At 43.6% G+C, this 18,635-nt stretch overlaps 1 protein-coding gene across 1 annotated transcript; it reads left to right on the top strand.

The window, feature by feature from the left end:
• Positions 1-1,131: 1,131 nt before the first annotated feature.
• Positions 1,132-17,876, top strand: Cdc23 (cell division cycle 23). The gene is made up of 16 exons (XM_051163180.1): positions 1,132-1,313; positions 1,400-1,472; positions 3,120-3,257; positions 6,158-6,200; positions 6,678-6,783; positions 6,872-7,004; positions 9,241-9,418; positions 9,498-9,595; positions 9,712-9,793; positions 14,048-14,201; positions 14,333-14,452; positions 14,723-14,798; positions 15,087-15,148; positions 16,679-16,757; positions 16,833-16,952; positions 17,349-17,876. Exons 1-16 carry the CDS (start codon positions 1,153-1,155, stop codon positions 17,517-17,519), a joined length of 1,794 nt encoding a protein of 597 aa, XP_051019137.1. The 5' UTR covers positions 1,132-1,152; the 3' UTR covers positions 17,520-17,876.
• The last annotated feature ends 759 nt before the right edge of the window (positions 17,877-18,635 follow it).

Raw genomic sequence — 18,635 nt, 5'->3', positions numbered from 1 at the left:
GCAGACATGTAGCACCACTTCTGGATATAGGAAAGACGCTTGGGTTTAAGAAAAAAAAGTCAGCTGTGCTTGATGGCACACATTTGTAATTCCAGCACGTAACAGGCGAAGGCAGGGAGTTACGTGTTAAGACCAGCCTTCCTTGGCTACGAAGTCGATTAAAGGCCAGCCTGAGCTCCATCAGAACCTAGCCCTACAAACCAAGCAAACAAATAAATGTTTAAAAATCTTCATGTACCTTTTTTGGGAGCTAAGGATCAGGGCAAGAGGTTACACCCACAGTAGGTGATAGTTCAAGAGCCCTGGACTCTTAAATAATTTTCTTGAGCCTGAGATTGCTTTCTTGTGTACAAAACTGTGGTGATAAAATCAGAGGGCTACCATAGCTCTGATTTTAGAATTAAATCAGTATTATATTCGTAAAAGTACTTAGCACTTCACCAGGTAGCCTCTCAACCAGTACTGGCTATTTTTCCCCTGTAGGGGGCAAAACGGAGGGTGATAAAGAAGAATAATTCTCCATACGGGGGAGTGCATTTTTTAAAAAAAAGATTTATTTATTTATTATGTTTAAAACGCTCTGCTTGCATGCACACTTGCAGGCCAGAAGAGGGCATCAGATCATACGATAGATGGTTGTGAGCCACCATGTGGTTGCTGGGAATTGAACTCAGGACCTCTGGAAGTGAGCCATCTCTCCTGTCCAGGCTGTGCATCTTAATGTACTTCAAGGAAAAATCTCAGGGGATTCCGCGAATGCTTTCCGGGTGTATCCATCACTGCCCTCCCATAGCACAGAAACTTCCTACAAACCACAGTTCTTTCTATTTTTCGTTCAATCATACCACCCCTAAAGTGCATGGCTCTCTCTCTTCTCCGTCTTTTCTTGCTGCCATGCCTCAGTCCTTCGCCCGCTCCAACTGTTGTATTCATCTTCCTCCCCTTCACTTCCTGTTCTAATCTACCTCCGTCAGTAGCTCTTGCCAATCAGGGCCTAACGGTCCCTTTTCCCATCGCCTTTTGGGTACATTACGAATAAGGCTTGTGATTGGTTGTTCCGGAGCAAGGCTAAACCAATGAGAGTTAGACTTTTTCGGTTTGGCGGAGCAAGTGTTGTTGCTGCTGATTGGCTGGAGCGGCCCAGGGAGGAAAATGGCTGCGAGTTCTTCGGTTGTCTCGGTGGCAGCGGCCACCCCGACGGTACCGGGTGTGTCCACTAGCGCGGATTTCTCAGACTTGCGGGAAATTAAAAAGCAGCTGCTGCTCATCGCGGGCCTCACTCGGGAGCGGGGCCTGCTACACAGCAGCAAATGGTGAGAGGTCGGGGGTCTGACGGGGCGGCGCTGGAACTCGGCTTCGGGGGCTCGCGTGGCTGATTGCAGTTTGTGTGGTGTTCCAGGTCCGCGGAGTTGGCCTTCTCTCTGCCGGCCTTGCCTCTGTCCGAGCTGCAGCCGCCGCCGCCTCTTACAGAGGTAAGGGGCGCCGTTACAGTGAGGTTCCCGCTAACAGGGATATGGCTCGAGGGGTACCCAGCGTCCTGTCAATGGAGGGGAACCAGCTGCTCGGAGGCAGGGGGATGATGTAGCTGAACCGAGCCTTTCTTTGGCCCGGGCCTTACCAGCGAGCCCATGCGGGGAAGGGGGTGGTTGGTTGTGCCTAGGAAGATGTAGTCTCCGCTGTTCCTTAAGCTGGAGAGAATTGGTAAAGTTATTGCCTAAGATGTCAGCCGTGGTCGAGGTTGAAGGGATGGATCAGTGGTTAAGAAGGACCCTTGTTCTTTTTCCGGAGAACCCCAGTTCGATTTCCAGCACCCTCAGGAGGTGGTTTAAAGCCACTTGTAACTCCAGCTCCAGGGGAACCAATCCCTTTTTTGTCCTTTACGGGTACCCACACACGCATGTGGTGGTATACAGATACGTACGCATACACGTAAATAAAAATAAATCTTAAGAAAAAGTTCATCTTTGTGCTGGTGAGATGGTTCAGTGGTTAGCGTGTTTGCCGCTCTTGCAGAGGTCTAGAGCCCAGTTCCCAGGGCTGGCGTACACACATATGTAAGCAGACGACGCCTACACAGAAATCTAAAACAGAGACACCTCAAGCCTTTTAGGTTTTGTAGACCACATGGACAACACTAGTAAGAAACATATGAAGTGAAGTTTTTGCAACAGTGTGAAATCGTTTTTCTATACCATAGTTCTTCATTGGGTTTGGGCTGAGCCGTGTCACGTGCCTTTGATCCCAGCACTGTGGTCAGCTCCTGTGTCACCATGCCCAGGTATATTTCTAGGCAACTTAAACCTTTTTCCTATTTAATTCTCTCTACAACACAAGATAGATGCTATTATTATCTGCACTTGACAGATAAGGAAACCGCGGACCAGCAATGAGGATGACCTTTTCCCCTCAAGATGCCGTTTATCGCCTCTCCCTACCTCTCCCCTTTCCTCCTCCTCTTGCCTTTCCTCGCCTCTTCTCTCTTTAGACACAGGGCCTCTTGTTGCCCAGGCTGGCCTTAGATTTCATGTAAAGCGGAGGATAGCCTTGAACTCACCTTTCTGCCTCTAGGCATGTGCCAAGGTTACAGATATAGGGATGCTGTGTCTGGTTTTTATGTGGGTGATGGGGGTGCAAATTCAGTTTATCATGTGTATGTGGCAGGCACTTTACTCACTGAACCATCTCCCCAAACCGCCCCCCCCCCCTTTTCTTGAGACAAGGTCTCACTGTATAGCTCTGGCTGTCTTCTCTCACTCTGTAGACAGGCTTGGTTGGAACTCACAGAGATCTGTTTCCTAATTGCTTGTATCAAAGGTGTGCACCACCATGCCAGGCTCCACTTCTTATTTGGGGGGGAGGGTGGGGGGAGAAAAGAAAAGGAAAAAAAAAAAAAACAACCTTGCAAAAAAAGGCTCTTTGGCTTTACAGGTGCTAATGTTATTAAAATATTGTATCAATGCATGCATTTGTAGGCATGGTGTTACCGAGTGCTGTGAAGAGAATGCATTTTGGGAAGAAAAATAATCATTCTTCCTGCATCTTGCAGTTAATGAATATGCTTTTTAAGGTGAACTTTGACTGTCCTAGTCCTAACCACTCACATAACCTGTTTCTCCTAGGAGGACGCACAGGATGTGGATGCTTACACTCTGGCCAAGGCCTACTTCGATGTCAAAGAGTATGACCGGGCAGCACATTTCCTGCATGGCTGCAACAGCAAGAAAGCCTATTTCCTCTATATGTATTCCAGATACCTGGTGAGGTCCACTTTAAGATGTAATTCTGCCTTTGGTGAGGCATCTGTATTTAGAACCAAAAGGAAAAATTTTAATAAAAAAAGAAATTACCTATATGGCTATTTTACCTTCATGTATGTGTGTGTGTGCGTGTATATATATACATATATATATATGCACCATGGATGGGCCTTGTATCACCAGAGGCCTGAAAAGGGCATTGGATCACCTGAAACAGGAATTACAGATGGTTATCAGCTGCTGTGTGGGTGCTAGGATTTGAATCTGAGCCATCTGGAGGAGCAGCCAGAGCTCTGGACCACTGAGCCATTTCTCCAGCCTTGAAAAAGCTTAAGTTTTAAATAGCTTGGCAGTGAGTCACCAAGTGAATGTACTTAATAGTTATAGTGCAGAAATAAAAATGTATAGTAGTGCACTCCTTTAGTCCTAGCACTTGGGAGGCAGAGGAGGCCTTGACTCTCTGAGTTCAAGGCCACCCTGGTTTACAGACAGAGCAAGTTCCAGGGCAGCCAGGGCTACACAGAGAAGTCCTGTCTTGAGAAACGAAACAAAGCAAAGAAGAAAGAAAAAGGAAAAGAAAATAAGTAGTTAAAGACAGGATGACTGACTCTTTTCTTTGGGTTATGTAAGGTCTTTATGAATTGAGAACTCAAGAATTTGCAAGGTGTGGTGGTATCTGTAGTTTCCGTACTCTAGATGCAGAGGATTTTGGCACGTTTGCGGCTACATGATCTACACAGTGACAGTGAGTTCCAGGCCAGGTGGTGGTAGGGACCCTCACTCACAATGAAGCGCCGGAAAGCAGGACCTGATGATACACACATGGAATCCAAGTACTCGGGATCCTGAAGCAGACGGGGGAAGTGTTTGAGACCAGTTTGGGCTAAATAGCATGGCCCTGTCTCAAAAAACAAAAACAAAACCAAAAAACAGAAAATAAAGGAACCGCCCTAAAAAATAGAATTGAATTAAAAAGCCTTAGTTGATTTAAAGTTTTATGAATTCACTTATCACTGTTAATGGCTGTTAATTTGGTTTTGGTTTTGGTTTTTTTGAGACAGGGTTTCTCTGTGTAGCTTGGCTATCCTGGAGCTTGCTCTATAGGTTAGCCTGGAACTCAAGAGATCCTCCTGCCTCTGCCTCCTGAGTGCTGGGACTAAAGGCGTGCGCCACCTTAATACAAGGAACAGTACAGCCTGTGTGGCAGCATACACCTGGAATTCTAGCAGTCTAAAGGCAGAGGCACGAGAATTTCTCTGAAGTTCAAAGCCTGACTGGTCTAGGCCAGCTATGGCTATGGTAGTAAGAATGTATCTCAGAAAGACCTAAATAAATAAATGAATAAGTGACAATCTAAGTAAAACTAATACTGTATTTAAATTGTTTGTTTGCTTGTTTTGGATACTGTCTTACCGTGTCTTGTAGCCCAGGCTGCCCTGGATCCATAATCCTCCTGCTGTAGCTCTCCAGCGTGTCAGGTTTACAGGCACGTACTACCCCATGTGGCTTTTCTTGTTTTTTCAATTTGTAGTCTATGCATATAGCAGAACTTGTTTGGACAAGTTATGGTAGAAAAAGTAGCAGCTTTTGCTGATGTTTTGGAGAAATTTTTCCTTAATGAGAATGTATACAATGTAAGTATACAAGTCCAAATATTTCCTTTTTTCAAGACAGTCTCATGTAGCCCAGGCTGACCCCTGTTAAACTGCTGCTTCTCTTCCTTCCGCCTCCCGTGTGCTGGGGTTGTAGGCGTGTGCTCCCTTCTCCAGTCCATGCAGTGCTGGAATCAACCCAAAGCTTCCTACATGCTAAGCAAACATGCTTCTAACTGGGCTATACCTCCAGCCCCTTTCTGTCTTTTGTATTTATTAATGCTTTAGGTTTACTTACTTGTTTTTTTAAATTAATTTTTGGTGGGAGGTAAAGCAGCATAAAGAGGACAGCGTGAGGGAGCTGGTCTCTACCTGTGGATCCCTGGGAATAACATTCTGCCCATCAGTCTTGGTAGCAAGTTCATTTACCTGCTGAGCCTTCTTACTGGCTCCTTTACATTTTTATTCATTTACTTATTATTATATTTGGTTTTTCTTTTTTTGTTTTTTGAAGACAGGGTTTCCCTGTGAATCCTTGGCTGTCCTGGAACTCACTCTGTAGACCAGGCTGGCCTTGAATTCAGAGATCTGCCAGCCTTTGCCTCTCCTTGCTGAGATTGAAAGTGTGCGCCACCATGCCCAGTTTGACTTCTTTTTAAAAAGGCGATGCACACAGAGAAACCCTGTCTCAAAAAATTAGATAGATAGACAGACAGACAGACAGACAGACTATCCTGGACTCCCTTTGTAGACCTGGCTGGCCTTGAACTGTCATAGATCTGCCTGTCCCTGCATTCCTGGTGCTGGGATTACAGCGTATGCCACCACACCCAGCAAGGCAGGCACTCTTAACACCTAACTACATCTTCAGCCAAAATATCCGTTCCTGATTTTTGCCTGAAACAGACATTTTGCTCCTCAAAGCACTTTTTCCTGATGTTGCAAAATGCTTTGTTTTTTCCATTCTAGCATTCTCTCCACCCTTCGTCAACACGAGGAGAACTATATCCCCTTCCACATTTGTATCAATACCAACTCATGGATTCTCATATATTTAACTATTCTATAAATCATTAATGTAAAAAAACAATTCATTAATATATTTAAGTGTTTGGTATTCAGTTTGTTCCATATTTATCCAGTGGGAACACCTGAATGAATGGTTGTTTATAAGGTGGATGTTATTTTGCTGAGACATTAGTTAACTCTATAGATAGAACCAAGCCACTAATTTTAGAATAAGCTGGGAAAGAAAAAAAAAAAACTACTTGTTGATTTCTTCCTTTTTTTTTTTCCCCTCTCTTGCAGTCTGGAGAGAAAAAGAAGGATGATGAAACAGTTGATAGCCTAGGTATGATTTTATTTTTCCTGTCCTAACCTTTTAGATGGAAAAGCAGGGCTGCATGCTTACAGGCCACACAGGCCACACAGGCCACACAGGCCATGCACTTACTATAATGACTAGACTGCAAGGCCCAAGCAGAATGGAGAGTTCGTGGCTTATCTCAGCTACCATTGTCACCCAGATCCACCTGAAGGCTGTTGTGGGAATGAGCCTGGTGGCGTGCTTGTTCCCTTTGACCCATGTTTGCTTTCTGCAACCTAAGGTGGATAATTCAGTTTTAATAGAAGCTTCTGATTTGTAAGCATTGTTAACTTAGGACTGCACAGCAGCTGTTATCCAGATTGAACGGATTGTGTGAGGGAATGGGCCACCTGCAATTATTAGGTTGCAGGTGTAGTTTTGGTTGATGATAACAAATATATGCTGTATCTGAGGATGAAAACGAGCCTTCTTTCTTCAGATAAGAGACTGTTTCTCTCTTAGGACCCCTAGAAAAAGGGCAGGTGAAAAATGAGGCTCTCAGAGAACTGAGAGTGGAGCTCAGCAGGAAGCACCAAGCTCGGGGACTCGATGGATTTGGCCTTTACCTGTGAGTGTTACAGGGTCTGGGGCTTTCAGCTGCTAGTTTGCTTCTTGAGTAGAGGAGATCGCTCAGCATTAACCTCCCTCTTTCCCAGGTACGGGGTGGTGCTTCGGAAACTGGACTTGGTGAAAGAGGCCATTGATGTGTTTGTGGAGGCTACTCATGTTTTGCCTTTGCATTGGGGAGCCTGGTTGGAGCTGTGTAACCTGATCACAGACAAAGAGATGGTAAATTGACCTGAGGTTCATGGGAAACCCTTTGTAATCTGTGATAATCCTGTGGGGAGAAAGCCTGCCACCACTCTATATAGCCTTTGTTCATAGCTAGCTCTTTGCTGTGTCCCCAGTCCCTTTCACTATTTTGTTTGTTTTGCAACACTGTTGTAGCTGTAAAGGCTGAGCTAGGTAGCCTGGGAGTTATTTAGCCTGGTCGTCATTCTGCCTCTACCTCCCTGGACCTTTAGGGGTGTACTGTCGTGCCTAGCTTTTTGTTTGTTTGAGACAGAGGCTCTCTATGTAGCCCTGGCTATCCTGGAGCTCTGTGTAGACCAGGCTGTGTCCCATGTGCTGGGATTAAAGGTGTGTGCCACTCTACCCTGCCCTGAAATGCTTTTTATTATTTGCTGTCTGTGAATTTTGTTTATAGGACTCATTTTGTCCTCCTTCAGTAGTCGATACACAATGTGCTCTCCTTTGTTGCTCGTAAAGAGCTAAAGGTGAGCTAAGCCTGGTGGTGAAGGCCTTTAATCTCAGCACCTGGGAGGAGGATCTCCGAGTTAAAGGCTATTGTGATCTATATATTGAGTTTCAGGCCAGCCACGGCTACACTGTGAGTTCTTATTTCAAAAACAACAAAAGCTAAAGGTGGATTGATTCTTCCCTTCCCCCACAATGGTTTGTGCTGCTAAGTCAGTGTCTAAAAATGGATCTTTATTTGTATTCACCTCTATGTTATGCTTTCCTTGAACTCAAAATATGCAAAAGCATTTTTTGTTTTGTTTTATGACAGTGTTTCTCTGTGTAGCCCTGGCTGTCCTGAACTCACTCTATAGACCACTCTGACCTGGAACTCAGAGATCTGCTTGCCTCTGCCTCCCTGGGTGCTGGGATTAAAGACCTGTACCACTATGTCTGGCACAAAAGCAAGTTTTGTTTGTTTGGTTGGTTTTTTGGTTTTTTGGCATATCAAAAATCTCTTTTGCCTATCCTATTTTTTTCTTCTTTCCAACTTGATCATTATTATCACTACTCAAGATATCCTGGGCTCAGTGGGGGTGGGTACAGTTGATATTGATCATAGTAGAGATTAAATCTAGATCTGTCCCTGAGCTGAGAAAGCTCTCTACCACTGACATGCATTATAAGTCCAAGACATCCAGTCTCAACGTCTCCTGGACTGTCTCCTCCTTTTCTTCTGTCTCTCCTATCCAGTGCCTTGGTTACTTCTCTATAGAAATCTTTCTCTTGCTTGTCTGTCACGTCTGTTAGCATCTCACATCTGGATCATTTAAATAATAGACCCTTTCTTTCTAGCTCTGGTTCACACTCCTGCATTTCCAAGTCATCCTGAACACCATTTCCAAAATTACATTTTAAAAAATTATTTAGAAAAGGACTTACTTAGTTTTATTTTATATGTGTGAGTGTTTGTTTGCCTGCATGAATGGATGTGCACCCTATGTGTGCCTGGTGCCCAAGGAGGCCAGAAGGCATCAGAATCCCTGGAGTTATAAGCAGTTGTGAGCCACCATGTGGGTGCAGGGGATTGAGCCCAGCTCTACGTAAGAGCAGCCCCCTCCCCCAGACTGGGTCTCTTTATGTAGCTCTGGCTGTCCTGGAACTCTCTCTATAGACCAGGATCTCACAGAGCTCCTGCCTCTGCCTCCTGTATGCTTGGTTTAAAGGTGTGTACCACCATGCACAGCTCTTTTTTCTTTTTTTTTAAGATGGCCTCTGTGTAGACCAGACTGGCATCAAATTTGTGGCAGTCCTCCTGTTCTAGCCTACTGAGTGCTGAGCTATAAGAAGCTGAGTGAAACACCTCGGGCAGAAATTTGAGTAGGGTTTCATTGACTCTTCTTCTCTGGTGTGTGATGGGAACAAGTCTTGGTTTTTTTGTTTTTGTTTTTTTTTTTTGCATATGGCTTCTTCAAACTTTGACTGGAATGCTTTCTTTATTCTCTTCTCTCTGTTTCTATTTAAAGTCTACTTATTCTCTCAAGTTTTGTGTGGTTTTGTTTGTTTGTTTTGTGCCTTCTTTTTTTGAAGTCTATCCTACTTATTAGGCCATTCTCTCCTAATTATGCTTGTAAGTCAAACTTAGTAGGATTATCCTGTATTTATTTGTAGGCATTCCAATAAAATTTTAGAGATAAATTCTTTTAGAAAGCAATGATGGCTCTTTGGTGTTCTTTTGGGAGAAAGGCTAGATTGTATTAAGTGTGTCCTTCTCTTCTGGTGCCAGCTGAAATTCCTGTCTTTGCCCGACACCTGGATGAAAGAGTTCTTCTTGGCTCACATATACACAGAGTTGCAGCTGATAGAGGAGGCCTTGCAGAAGTATCAGCATCTCATTGATGTGGGCTTCTCCAAGAGCTCATACATTGTTTCCCAAATCGCCGTTGCCTATCACAATATCAGAGGTGAGTGACTGAGCACAGTGGGTGCTGGCAAAGCGGAGCTGTGCTTAGTTGGGTTCTGAACTCTGTATTCTTTCTGCAGATATTGACAAAGCCCTTTCCATTTTTAATGAGCTGAGGAAACAAGATCCTTACAGGATTGAAAATATGGACACATTCTCCAATCTTCTTTACGTCAGGGTAATTTGTTTCTCTTGATGAAGCTTCTGTATTAGATTATCATGTTTGCACTAGCTACAGAAAAAACAATTCAGGGTGCTTGTTCTGGCTCACGTGGTCTTCCTCTTTTTTCCCAGAGCATGAAGTCCGAATTGAGTTATCTGGCACATAACCTCTGTGAAATTGATAAATACCGAGTAGAAACATGCTGTGTAATTGGTGAGAGTTAACTACTTTTATTTCTCTTAAGATCTCTCCTTATCTCTGTTTTTCTTTTACTTTTTTGAGATAAATAAATATATATTCCTTCCTGGATGTTGCCATCCAAGACAGATCACCACTCCTGGCTCCACCTTCATACTTTGTGACAAGATCTGTTCCGGAACCTAAGCCCAACCATTTGCTTATTTTTTCGAGACAGGGTTTCTCTGTGTAACACCTGGCTGTCCTGGACTCTCTCTGTAGACCAGGCTGGGCTCGAACTCACAGAGATCTGCCTGCCTCTGCCTCCCAAGTGCTGGGATTAAAGGCATGCACCACCACTGCTCGGCAGCCCAACCATTTGTATAGACTGGCTGGCCTAAAACCTATCTTGCTAGCCCTGTTTTTTTGTTTTTTTGTTTTTATTTTTTTCTAGACAGGGTTTCTTTGTGTAATAATCTTAGCTGTCCTGAACTCAATTTGTAGACCAGGCTAGCCTTAAACTCAAAGATCCACCTGCCTCTGCGCTAGCCATATTTTTATTCTTACTTTTATTATATTTATCTGTGTGTGTGCATGTGCATTTATGTACCAAGATATGTGTTCCAAGGTGTACTGTGGAGGTCTGAGGACAATTTGAAGAGATTCTCTTTTTACCATATGGGTCCTAGGGCTCAAATTCAGGTTATTAGGCCTGGCAGCCAGTGCTCTTAACCTCAGAGCCATCTTAGAGTTTTTTCTTTTTTTAATTTAAAATTTTATTTTTATCTGTAAAGATATTTTGCTTGCATGGTATGCCTGGTTGCATGGAGGCAAAAGAGGGCTTGGGACCCTGGAACTGGAGTTATAGGTGGCTGTGAACAGCCATGTGGGTGCTGGGAATTGACCCAAGTCCTTTGCAACAGTAGCCTGTGCTCTGAACTGAGGAGCTGCTGCTCCAGACTCATCTTACAGGTTCTCTGAGTGTCTCTCCCTATCGCAGAATAATGTAGAATTCTTTAGCCCACACAGGCTTCTAACTCATGGCACTTCTTTTGCCTTAAGTTCCCAAGTGTTATGATTATTGTCATGAGCTTCCATGTCTGGTTTGCTTTTGAAAAAAAATTTTTTTTTTTTTTTTTTTTTTTTGGTTTTTCGAGACAGGGTTTCTCTGTGTAGCCTTGGCCATCCTGGACTCACTTTGTAGACCAGTCTGGCCTCAAACTCACAACGATCCGCCTGCCTCTGCCTCCCGAGTGCTGGGATTAAAGGCGTGCGACACCACGCCCGGCTACTTTTGAAAATTTTAATTAAAAAATTTTTGTGCTTAAGTCTTGGCCTATGAGTGCGGATACCCACCTCCAGTCAGATCCTGGCACTCGTGAGCCTCGTAACATAGGGACTAAGAATCAAGCTCAGTTCCCCCACAAAATCAGTATTCTCCCCTAGGTGCTGAGGCCTCTCTCCAGCTCTGTTTTGCTTGCTTTTGTTTTTGTTTTTTCTTTTTTGTTGTTGTTCTTGGGACCGGATTTCTCTATGCAGCCTTGTCTGCCCAACACTTGCTTTGTGCACCAAATTGGCCTCTAACTCACAGAGATCCACCTGCCTCTGCTTCCTTTTTAGCCTCCTAAATACCTCTCAAGTAGTAAGGTTGCAAGTGAATTCCTTTTTTTTTCTTTTCTTTTATTTTATTTTTAAGGCAGAACTTATCTACAGAGCCCAGGTTTTTGTGGAACTGACTCTGTAGACCAGGCTGCCTAGAATTAATAGATATCTTCCTGCCTCTGCCTCCTGAGTACTAAAATTAAAAGACATGTAATTTCAGTATATAAAGTATGGCTATAGAGGTCATAATACCCTATTGCTTTCTTCTAGGTGGGTGTGAAATTGAGTTCGAACTTACCATAAATAATCAGACACAGACAGAGTACAAACAGTGAATATAATTGATTTTTCATAAAACAACCTAGAATTATTTTAAGAACATATAGAGAGTTTTTATTGATGTTGTCTTACTAAAATGGAATCATTTATATAATTACTTCAAATGTTCATTATTTTACTTACTAGTATCTCATGTTCCCTACAAGTCAGTATAATATATGTCTTTGCTGGCTTATTTGTGCACATATCATTTATACAAAAGAGAAATGTTATTTTGTTTTTTGAGGTAAGGTCTCAACCTATAGCCTAGGTTTGACTGGAACTCGCTTTGTAGCCCAAGATGGCCTGCCCCTGTAGGCACGCCTGCTTCACTGCGTTCAGCTCATGGGATTTTATTTGTTTTGCTTGTTCTACTTTTTCCTCTTCAAGATAACTATCTGCGTGTTCTTGGTCCATATAAAACAGTGGTTCTCAACTTCCCTAACGCTGCCACCCTTTAATAACAAACAGTTCCTCTTGTTGTGATGACCCCCAAACATAAAATTATTTTTGTTGTCACTTTATAACTGTGATTTTGCCACTGTCATGAAGGAGAATGTAAACATCTGTGTTTTCTAATAGTCTTAGGTGATCCCTGTTAAAGGGGTTGTTCAGCTTCCGAAGGCGTTCAGACCCGTAGGTTGAGAACCACTGATAAAAACATAGCCATGCTGGGCAGTGGTGGTGCTCACCTGTAATCCCGGCACTTGGGAGGCAGAGGCAGGTGGATCTTTGTGAGTTCAAGGCCAGCCTGGTCTACAGGTGAGTGCAGGCAGACCACAGTGATCACCTGCCTCTGCCTCTCTGAGTTCTGGGATTAAAGCCACCACTGCCTGGCTAAGAAAAGCTTCATTGGAACAGTTAGCAAACCATAAGACTTACCTGTTTTTAAGTTCATGGTTGAAGAGATTTTGCAGATTTACAATTTTGTTAACGACATTACAGTCGGAATCCATCAGCACAAGAATTTTCCTTTGTCTAGTTGTGGTTAGTTCCTTTCCCTTACCCCAGTCCACTGGTTAGCTTTCTAGCTTATAAATTTGCCTCTTACAGGAATTTTATATAAATTAATAATATTACTTAATATTAATAAAATATTACTGTCTAACTTTTTAGTTAGCATCTTTCTTTTCCTTCCTTCCTTCTTTCCTCTGGGTGTCTGGAGCTTGCTGTGCAGACCAGAGTGGCCTCAAACTTAAAGAGCTCTGCCTACCTTTTCTTCCAAAATGCTTGGATTTAAAGCATTTGCCACCCACTCAGCCAGCATGCTTCTGAGACTTACAAAGTTTGTACCATCTAAAGTATTTCTTTCCTTCCTGGATTGTCTCCCATTGTTTGGGTCTACCATATTTTGCATGTCCATTCATGACTCACAGTAAGACAGGTAGCTTTTAGACTCTTAGTATCTTTCACAGTGCCCTAAATGGCTCTTTTCTCTGTGCACAAACAGTAGTGATAGAACAGCTGTGCTGCACGGGCATGAAGCTCAGAGCTCTACTTTTTTGTTGTTGTTTTGTTTTGTTTTTCGAGACAGGGATTCTCTGTGTGGCCCTGGCTGTCCTGGACACACTTGTAGACCAAGGACTCTACAGACCTTGAACTCAGCCTCCCAAGTGTTGGGATTAAAGGTGTTTGCCACCACGCCCAGCTGAGCTGTAAGTTCAAGGCCAGTACGCCGGGTGTGGTGGTGAACTGTCTGGTGAACACCTGTAAATCCAGCACTCGAGAGGCAGAGGCAGGCAAATCGCTGTGAGTTCTAGGCCAGCTGGTCTCCAGAGTGAGTCTAGGACAGCCAAAGCTACACAGAGAAACTCTGTCTCGAAAAACCAAAAAGAAAAAAAGAAAGAAAGGGAACTGTTTTTCATTTTTGTTTGTTTGTTTTTTGCTTTTTTGAGGCAGGGTTTTTCTGTGTAGCCTTTGGCTGTCCTGGACTCACCTTGTAGACCAGGCTGGCCTCAAATTCAGAGAACCACCTGCCTCTGCCTCCCAAGTGCTGGGATTAAAGGTGTGAGCCACTGCACCCGGCAGCTTTTTTTTTTTTTTTTTTAATGTTTATTTTTATTTTTAAAGATTTATGTTGTTTATAATTATTTGCCTGTGTGTGTGTGTGTGTGTGTGTGTGTGTGTGTGTGTGTGTGTGTGTGTAAGTATGTATGTGCCTGGTACAAGAGGAGGCCTGAAGAGGGTGTCAGATCTGGCACTGTAGTTACAGGTGGTTGGGAGCTGCCATGTGGGTTTTGAGAACTGAACCTGGAAGAGCATCCAGTGTTCTTAAACCACTGAGCCATCTCTCTAGGCCCTTTACTTCTGTTTATATGTATATGTGTGTGTTGTTTTACTATGTTGTATTTTGTTTTTGTTTTAAATCAGGCAATTATTATAGCTTGCGTTCCCAGCATGAGAAAGCAGCCTTATATTTCCAGAGAGCTCTAAAATTAAATCCTCGTTATCTTGGGGCCTGGACACTGATGGGCCATGAGTACATGGAAATGAAAAACACGTCTGCTGCTATTCAGGCTTATCGGTGAGCATCTAGTAGGGCAGGGGAGGGGTGAGTGTAACATTTTTCTGTTGTATTGGAAGCCTCTGTTACACCTGTGTGTTACTAACCTTAATTATTTTGCGATGCCACTAGTGTGTTGGTCTGTTTTGTAGACATGCCATTGAGGTCAACAAGAGAGACTACAGAGCTTGGTATGGCCTTGGGCAGACCTACGAAATCCTTAAGATGCCATTCTATTGCCTGTATTATTACAGACGGGCCCACCAGCTTCGGTAAGTTGGTTATTTAACAATGTGGGAAGGGTTGATAAGATACCGTTTTTCTCAGACCTAAAGGGTGTGGTTTAGTTATTTTTACTTAATGTCTTCTGCTTGTGGGTCTTAAGGATAATTATGAACACAATATAATGTAGTTAAATGAAGCATTTGACTGAAGAACAGTCCTTTCATAGATTTGGAGTAGCATGGAAATAGTAGAGAGTAATCTTTCAGTTGAAGACTTGAGGTAAATCTTTGCTCTGATGATGTTGCTCTTTTTCATAGTCCCAATGATTCTCGTATGCTGGTTGCCTTAGGAGAATGTTATGAGAAACTCAATCAACTAGTGGAAGCCAAAAAGGTACCTCAAATTTCGGCCTGGAGAAGTTGAGCTTGGGCTGTATGTGCTGTGATCCGCCCCCCCGCCCCCTTTTCTATAGTCTGCTCTGTGTATAGCAACATATGAATATTGTGTAGGTATATAGTATAAAAAGAAATGTAGGCTGAGATTACAGTGTGGATGTCTACATGTAGCTTGGACCTATCACTGTTCAGAAAATACTCTGCATCCTGAAAGCCTGAGTTTCTAGAAGGTGCAGATTGTTGCACATGAGCAGTAGCCAGAAGTGACCTGTTTGTTCTTTGACAGTGTTATTGGAGGGCATATGCTGTGGGAGATGTGGAGAAAATGGCTCTCGTGAAGCTGGCAAAGTAAGTGAATATTTCTGATGCTTATGTTAGTTTTCCTGGAGTGTTGCTCATATATAAATATGTGGGTGGAGCAGGGTGTAGAAATGCTAGTTTGGCAATTGAGCACACCTTCCTCCCCCGCCCCGCCCCGCCCCCCCCCCAATGTTCCGGATGAATCCAGGATCTTATAAATGCTAGGCACAGAGTTCTGGTCTAGCCTTAGCCTCTTCACTCTAGAGAGTGGCACTTCATTTTAAATTGGAAATAGATTTACTATTAGGCAAGAGTTGAAAAAGACATGATAGACTAGAAGTTCAGTTCAGTGGTTGAGGACTGGTCTAGCATGCATCAGAGCCTGTCTAGCATGCATCAGAGCCTGTGTTTGCTCAGTAATAGTTGTTTGCTATAGTTTTCATTCTCACCAATATTAACAGCATTTTGTTGTTGTTGTTGTTTTCTTTTTTTGGTTTTTCAAGACAGAGTTTCTCTAGCCTTGACTGTCCTAGACTCACTTTGTAGACCAGGCTGGCCTCGGACTCAGAGATATCTGCCTGCCTCTGCCTCCCTGAGCCCTGGGATTAAAGGTGTGCGCCACCACACCCAGCCCTGCTGAGCTAGCTCTCCAGCCCCAGAATTATTACTGTTATTATGTGCCACCACACCCGGCAGGAAATTTTTGTTAAGGGTATATTATCCACTGTCCAGTTTAAGTTAATTACTCTTTTTAAAAACATTTTCTTAAAATTGTGCATGTGTGTTGGAAGTCGGAGGCCAACTTGTGGGAGTCAGTTCACTCCTGCCACTATGTAAGCCCTGAGGATTGAACTCAGTCACCAGGCTTGCCTTCCAATCTTGCTCTGTACCCCTGGGTGGACACCTGTTGCTTTTCAAAAAATTATTTGGGAGTCAGGTGTGGTGCACGTCTTTAATCCAAGCACTCAGGAGGCAGAGGCAGGCAGAGCTCTGTGAGTTGAAGGCCAACTTGGTCTACAAAGTGAGTCCAAGACAGCCAGGGCTGTTACACAGAGAAACACTGTCTCAAAAAACCAAAATAATAATAATAACAAAAATAACAACATCATCATCATCATCATTTGGGCACTCCAATCATGCTCACTTCCCAGTCTTTTTATGTCCACTGTGTCACTCCCCACCCCTAAAAAGGGAAAAAACCAACAAAACCTCAAGTCTGGTTTGTGTTGTTCATATACTCACTGGAGCATGGTCAAACTCCCAGTGGCCAGAACCCCAAGGGAAGCTGAGTCCTTCAAGACAGGGCTTTTCTGTGTGGTGTTGGCTGTCCTAGAACTCACTTTGTAGACCAAGCTGGCCTCAGACTCAGAGATCCACCTGCGTTACGTAGGTGTGCATTATTGCTCTCAGCCCTAAACTTTCTTAGAATAACCATCTAGTGGGCACTGATAGTCTTCTGTGTCTTTATATGTAATTTGTATTAAAATTTACTTGTTTACCTGTCATTTCTGATTTTAATTACATCTTCACTTTTTAATCTCTGATTGGTTAGTGGTGTGACTTTTATTTCTTTTGTAGGCTTCATGAACAGTTGACTGAGTCAGAGCAGGCTGCCCAGTGTTACATCAAATACATCCAAGATATCTATTCCTGTGGGGTATGTGTCAGAGCATGAGAGCTTTGTCACTGAAGGGTTCTTGTCATCTCAGTCACGCCTGCTTTCCCTATCTAGGAAACAGTGGAGCACTTGGAGGAGAGCACAGCCTTCCGCTATCTGGCCCAGTACTATTTTAAGTGCAAGCTGTGGGATGAAGCTTCAACTTGTGCCCAAAAATGTTGTGCATTTAACGATGTGAGTATTAGATTTTAAAGGGTTTGGATTTTAGGCCAAAATGTATAATCTTTACCCTGATGTGTAGGAAGCTTGCTTTGACCCTCAGAAGTCATCCATTGAATGATACCTTTTTTTATTAAAGGGGGGCAGGACTCCTTTTGCTTGTGAGGAATGATCTGAACAGTATTTTAATAACCAGTGTTTTTGCTTTTTGGCTTTGTGAGACAGGATTTCTCTATGTAGTCTTGGCTGCCCTGGACTCACTTTGTAGACCATGCTGGCCTCGAACTCGGATATCTGCCTGCCTCTGCCTAGTGCTGGCATTAAAGGCGTGCACCACCACCACCTAGCTTAATAACCAGTTTCTGAGAATAGCATTGAACACATCTTGAAATAGCTGTGACTTTGTTTCAGACCCGGGAAGAAGGCAAGGCCTTGCTCCGCCAAATCCTGCAGCTGCGGAACCAAGGGGAGACGCCCACCACTGACACGCCTGGTACCTTTTTCCTCCCTGCCTCACTGTCTGCAAACAATACTCCCACACGGAGAGTTTCTCCACTCAACCTGTCTTCAGTCACACCGTAGTTGACTCAAGTCAGCACTCTGCTAGACCAACATTAAACGTTACCTCCGGTGAAGAACAGCCACATCTGTTCTCCAAGGACCTATGTTCTTCTCATCTTTACAGACAGAAGCAGCCTGGGGCACAGCCTATGGAAGCCCCTTCAGGGGCAGACAGAAATATGGCAGGAACAGATACTGTCTTCTGCCAGCCAGCAAGTCTCCCTTCTATTCAGAATGGCAGGTCTTGGCCTTCCCATAGTCTCTCCACACCCTGCACCCCAAATGTTTTTACAGCATAAGTGATGCTACAGAAACAAGATTTCTTTTCTTTTTTTCTTTTTGGTTTTTCGAGACAGGGTTTCTCTGTGTTGTCTTAGCTGTCTTCCTAGCTTTGTAGACTAGGCTGGCCTCGAACTCAGAGATCCACCTGCCTCTGCCTCCCGAGTGCTGGGATTAAAGGCATGTACCACCACGCCCGGCCTCAGAAACAAGATTTCTGTAGGGAGTGGGATAGACAAGGGAGAAAAAAATTATGCTTTTGTTCTGGCCATAGGGAAGTCAGCTTGAATAATAGTGACTTTTATTTTTTAAAGGCAGGGTTTCTTGGTGTAGCCTAAGCTGGGTTCCTCCTGCCTCTGCCTTCCTAATGATAGGATTATGGGCGTATGTCACGAGATCTGGCTGGAATGACCTTTATGTATGCCCCCTATTCCCATGTCACAATTTGTGGTTTTCTGAGACAGGGTTTCTCTGTGTAGCCTTGCCTATCCTGAACTCACTCTGTAGACCAGGCTGGCCTGGAATTCACAGAGATCCACCTGCCTCTGCCTCCCTGAGTGCTGGGAGTAAAGGCATGCATCAACACCCCTGGCTGAGATTAGGTTTTAATAGAGTGGAGCTACTCACATGATCTGGAGTTTTCAAAGGGAATCTAATGAGCATGAGCTGTAGCTTACAAACTATACCTGATGAAAACAGCACACGGGGACAAGATGACTTCATGGACACTTGGAAATAATTTTTTTACTTCAGATATTAAAATTTATGCTGGTATCTTTTAGTAAATGCTTGATGTAATTGTTTTATTTTTAATCTCCAAAAGAATACTTGCTTTCCAACCTTATCTACAAGGTTGAG

This window comes from Acomys russatus, chromosome 20 (genome assembly GCF_903995435.1).
Source record: "Acomys russatus chromosome 20, mAcoRus1.1, whole genome shotgun sequence".
Lineage (NCBI taxonomy): Eukaryota > Metazoa > Chordata > Mammalia > Rodentia > Muridae > Acomys > Acomys russatus.
Note: the sequence above shows the minus strand (reverse complement) of the source record. Positions and strands in the feature narration are given on the sequence as shown.

What these genes read in the sequence shown, in the direction of transcription:
- Cdc23 (XM_051163180.1), top strand. Translation starts at nt 1,153, where the DNA reads ATGGCTGCGAGTTCTTCGGTTGTCTCGGTGGCAGCGGCCACCCCGACG. An exon ending in AGAAACATGCTGTGTAATTG is followed by an intron (nt 9,794 to 14,047) that starts GTGAGAGTTAAC and finishes GTTTTAAATCAG; the next exon opens with GCAATTATTATAGCTTGCGT. An exon ending in AGACGGGCCCACCAGCTTCG is followed by an intron (nt 14,453 to 14,722) that starts GTAAGTTGGTTA and finishes TCTTTTTCATAG; the next exon opens with TCCCAATGATTCTCGTATGC.